General features: G+C 45.4%; 1 protein-coding gene across 1 annotated transcript in view; it reads right to left on the bottom strand.

Annotated features, from left to right (window-relative positions):
- Positions 1-5,000, bottom strand: part of LOC125035148 (serine/threonine-protein kinase Nek8-like) — a 31,143-nt gene that overhangs the window by 5,436 nt on the left and 20,707 nt on the right. The window contains exons 15-21 of the mRNA XM_047627347.1: positions 4,477-4,651; positions 3,781-3,894; positions 3,446-3,550; positions 2,830-2,934; positions 2,078-2,165; positions 784-907; positions 28-150 (exon numbers count right to left, since the gene is read on the bottom strand). Of these exons, the coding sequence (XP_047483303.1) occupies positions 28-150; positions 784-907; positions 2,078-2,165; positions 2,830-2,934; positions 3,446-3,550; positions 3,781-3,894; positions 4,477-4,651 (834 nt within the window). The remainder of the gene's footprint in view (positions 1-27; positions 151-783; positions 908-2,077; positions 2,166-2,829; positions 2,935-3,445; positions 3,551-3,780; positions 3,895-4,476; positions 4,652-5,000) is intronic.

Raw genomic sequence — 5,000 nt, 5'->3', positions numbered from 1 at the left:
CCACTCCCACTCCTCCTGCATACTCACACTCCAGCCCTGGGAAGCGGCACAGTGGTATCGACGACGAGGAAGATGCTCTGATTCTGGCAGTGGAGGCTGGCCAGGTTGACTATCTCTCCCTTGGCTATCTGAGCAGGCGAGGCGTAAAGGCTGCAAGGAAGAGGGAGAGGAAGGGTGGTTTTATAAAGGGTGGTTTAAAAGAAGGGTGGTTTAAAACAAGGGTGGTTTTAAAAGAAGGGTGGTTTTAAAAAGGGTGGTTTTAAAAAGGGTGGTTTAAAAGAAAGGTGTTTTTAAAAAAGGTGTGTTTTAAAAAAAGGATGGTTTTAAAAAAAGGGTGTTTTTAAAAAAAGGGTGGTTTTAAAAAGGGTGGTTTAAAAAGGGTGGTTTAAAATAAAGGTGGTTTAAAAGAAAGGTTGTTTTATAAAGGGTTGATTGAAAGGGTGTCGGGATTTGTTTCGATGTTGGTTAAAGTTGGTGTTATTTTAAGAAGTGTTGTCTAAGTTGTTTTCTTGTTTAGTGTTACTATAAAAAATGTTATTTAGGTTATTTTTTTATTTAGTGTTACTTTAAGAAACGTTATTCAAGTTTTTTTCTTTTTTCATTAAGTGTTACTTTAAGAAATGTTACCCATCTTCACACTACCCTCATTCTTACTTCCCACTAAGCTTCTCCCTATTTTTTTTCCCTACCAACCCTTTCTCCCCCCCCAACCCCACCCCACCCTCCATCCCTCCTAACTTCCCCCCCCCCCAAAAAAAAAAACTTCAAGGACGCTCCACTCACGCTAGAACTTCCTGCGGGTTGAGGAGAACGTCACTCATCCTTATCTCTCGCTGATGCCGCTGCGCCTCTTGGGTGGAGCTGATGCTGTTGCTGCTGCTGCCGCTGCTGCGCCTCCGTCCGTGTCCTGGGAGGGGGGGAGGGGGAGAGGGGGGGGGGGTCAGGAAGGGGGTGGTGGTGTTTGGAGGGGGTGGTGGTGGTGGTGATGGTGATGGTGGTGGTGGTGGTGATAATGGTGGTGGTGGTGATGGTGGTGGTGGTGGGGATGTTGGTGATGGTGATAATGGGGGTGGTGGTGGTGGTGATGGTGGTGGTGATGGTGGTGATAGTTATGCTGGTGATGGTGGTGGTGATAATGGTGATGATGGTGATGATGTTGTGATGATGATGATGATAGCACTGATAATAAGAATTATATTTAAGGTATATGGCCAAAATATATTTACTCATAGAATATTAAAAGTTTCATTTTTTTCTTTTATTCCCTTTCTTTCCATCTTCTCTTCCTCTCTCTCTATTTACATCTATTTCCGTTTCTCTCTCTCTTCTCATTTCTTATTCCCTCTCTTTACTCCCTTTTCCTCTCATCCTCTATTCCTTCCCTCTTTCCCCAATCCCTTCCTCCTCCTCTCACCATCTCCCTCACACTTTCTCCCTCTCTCCATCCATCTGCCGCCTTCTCCCTCTTCCTCTCCCTTAAATCCAATTCTCTCCTTCTCCCTCTCCCCCTCCTTCTCCCTTAAACTCATCACTCTCCCTCTGTCTCACTCTCACTCTCTCCCTTAAACACAATCCTCTCTCTCGCCATCTCTCTTATCCCCCTTTCTCCCTCTCCCTCTCCTTCTCCCACTCCCTTTTTTTCCTTCTCCTTTTTCTCATTCTCCCACTTTCTCTTTCTTCCCTCTCCCTCATTCACTCCCTCCTTCTTTCCTCTCCCTCTTTATTCCCTCTAGCTCTTTCTTCCCTCTCTCTCTCTCTCTCTCTCTCTCTCTCTCTCTCTCTCTCTCTCTCTCTCTCTCTCTCTCTCTCTCTCTCTCTCTCTCTCTCTCTCTATCTCTATCTATCTATCTCTATCTATCTATCTCTCTCTCTCTCTTTCTTCCCTCTCCCTTTTTCTTCCCTCTCCCTCTTTATTCCCTCAAGCGCTTTCTCCCCCCTCCTCTCTCTCCCTCTTTATTCCCTCTCTCTTTTTTCTTCCCTCTCCCTCTTTCTTCCCTCTCCCACTTTCTTCTTCCCTCTCCCTCTTTCTTCCCTCTCCCTCTCCCTCTTTCTTCCCTCTCCCTCTGTCCTCCATTACCAGCGAAGTCAAATTCGGGGTCCTTTGAGTCTTTGATGTCGGCCGAACCCAGTGCGTTCCGCTGTCCCCAAGTGTTCGTAAATCCTTCCTGGAAAGGGATTGCGAGAACTGGATTAATAGCGGGTGAGAAATGAAAGATAATGATTGTGTAATTCGAGAGAGAGAAAGGGGGAGAAAGAGAGAAGAGGAAGGGGAAGGGGAAGGGAAGGGAGGGGAGGGGGAGGGGGAGGGGATGGGTGGGGGAGGGGAGTGGTAAGGGGAAGAGAGAGAGAGAGAGAGAGAGAGAGAGAGAGAGAGAGAGAGAGAGAGAGAGAGAGAGAGAGAGAGAGAGAGAGAGAGAGAGAGAGAGAGAGAGAGACGATCCAAACTAATGACTTCTATCCTGAGTTTTCACTTTTTAAAAACATTTTCCACTGCACTGATAGAAGGGCAGCAAAATAATTATCATAATTTCCATTCTAATAACACCTTTCATAAAGATAGAATAACACTACAAACTAGAATTAAACGATAACACTAACAAAGCAAATAATATTTAGAACAACGGTGGTTATTATAAAAAAAAAATCACTAATATTTGACACTAGTGATGACAATAACAAAAGAAAAAAACAACAAAGATAATACCAATAACAAAAGCAAATAATCATAATAATGATAATAATAATAATAATAATAACAACAACAACAATAATAATGATAATATAATAATAATAAAATTACAATAATACATCTGACATTATATTTCTCACCTGCGTGTTTGGCCTCGACAGCGGACTGACCGCTCTCGTGCCCCACAGATAAATGGCATTTTCTAAGGTGCCAACAACAGTGAAGGTGGAACCGCAGTTAACCATCTGAGAAAAAGTAGACAGATAAATTAAAACAAAAAAATAGATGGATCTGTAATTGATTAAATTGATGGACGAATTAAAAGATGGTTAACACATAGTTGTTTGTAGATAATTTAATGGATAGATTGATATATAAATCCGTTCTTAGATGAGTATATGGTGATTCCCATATTTTTATACTCGTCATCCCTTGCCAATCCACAAAGTACATACGCAGCTGTTTTGGTTTTGAATATTTTTTTTTTTCATTAATCAAATAAAATTGTTTCATTTGATTATTTTATTTGAATTTATTTTCGTTTTTGTATAAACATCATCTATATTTTGTTCATTACGCTACGCATTTCAAGACTTTAAGCTACTAGCTATATCAAGCTATTTCTCTCTCACTGTCATTTTTTAAGAAGACACTAAATGAGCAAGTGACCAGTAAGTTCCTTGTAAATGGCCTGTCTGTGCCTTGTAAATTACCTATAAGTGACCTGTAAATGACCTGTAAGTGACCTGACCTTACCGTAACAATCTTCGAAGCCAGACTCTTGACCAGAACAGGTTGAATGACGGACCGAGTGTTTCCTCGTCCCAGCTGACCTTCACAATTTCTCCCAAAGGTCAAAACCTGGAGAAATTAGGTCACTTAAAAGACGAGTTATAGTGGCTCGCTTGCTGTATATGTATCTCCATCTACGTGTATGTTGATGTGAATTTCTACTGGTGAATTAAACTATATCTCATTGGATATACAGAGGTTGTGTGTGTATGCATGTGTCTTTGCGCCTTTATGCAAGTATACGTATGCAATCTCATGTATCTTCGGGCAAGATGAAGCGAGGGCCCCTATGCACCCACCTGGCCCGTCTCCGTGAGCACGGCCGTGTGCGAGGGCCCCATGGCCACGTCCACGACCCGGCATCCGATGCACCGAACACGCGTCGCCACCACCGCCTTCTCTACCTCCTTGTGCTGCCGGATTTAAAGCCTGGTTTATTGTTCTTTATCATTAATTTTGCTTATTGGTAACTTGGGGGAAGTTGGGAGTATTTTTTTTTATGTAGTTGTGGGTCTACCTTCTCTTTGCTTCTTTTCCTCTATATCTGTCTCTGTCTTTATCTGTTTCTGCCTGTCTCTGTCTGTCTGTCTTCCTCTCTCTCTCTCTCTCTCTCTCTTTCTCTCTCTCTCTCTCTCTTTCTCTCTCTCTCTCTTTCTCTCTCTCTCTCTCTCTCTCTCTCTCTCTCTCTCTCTCTCTCTCTCTCTCTCTCTCTCTCTTTCTCTCTCTCTCTCTCTCTCTCTCTCTCTCTCCTCTCTCTCTCTCTCTCTCTCTCTCTCTCTCTCTCTCTCTCTCTCTCTCTCTCTCTCTCTCTCTCTCTCTCTCTCTAGGGCATATGCAACCTATCTGTCTCCTTTCCTCTTACCCAATCCCGCCTTCCTTCCCTTCACACCCTCATCCCTCCCCCACCATCACCCCTCCCCTCCACCACCCTTCCCCCACGCCCTTTCCTCTCCAACGCCCACTCCCTCCCACCCTCTCTCCCTCCCCCATCGTACCTTCAGCTTTATGCCGAAGAGACCTCCTCCCTCGCTCAGTCCCAGTTTGTTCCTGGTGTTAGCTCCGCAGGCAAGCATCGCGCCCTGGTCGGTGATGAAGATGGTGCCGTCGCCGCCGCACTTCACGTTCGTCACCAGCAGCTCCTCCGGGATTTCGATCTCCGTCGGGAGGCAGCTGTCGGGAGAGAGGAAGGGTGTGAGGGAGGTGGGAGGGAGGGGGTGAGGGGGTGGGAGGACGGGGTGAGGGAAATGGGAGGGGAATGGGAAGGAGGGTGTGAAGGAAGGAGGAAGGGGAATGGGTGGGAGGGAGGGAGGGAGTGGAATGGAAGGGAGGGAGGGAGGAAGGGGAATTGGTGGAAGGAAGGGAGTGGCATGGGAGGGAGGGAAGGAAATGGGAGGGGATGAGGGAGATGGGAGAGTAAAGGTGGGTGGGAAGGAGGAAGGGAGGGAAGGGTGGGGAGAAGGGAGGTTGATAATAGGGAGGAGGGAGGGAGAGAATGAAGAGTATTATGGTGATTGGCAAG

Source organism: Penaeus chinensis, chromosome 19, assembly GCF_019202785.1.
Source record: "Penaeus chinensis breed Huanghai No. 1 chromosome 19, ASM1920278v2, whole genome shotgun sequence".
NCBI classification, from domain to species: Eukaryota; Metazoa; Arthropoda; class Malacostraca; order Decapoda; family Penaeidae; genus Penaeus; species Penaeus chinensis.
This window is presented reverse-complemented; position numbering and strand designations above follow the sequence as displayed.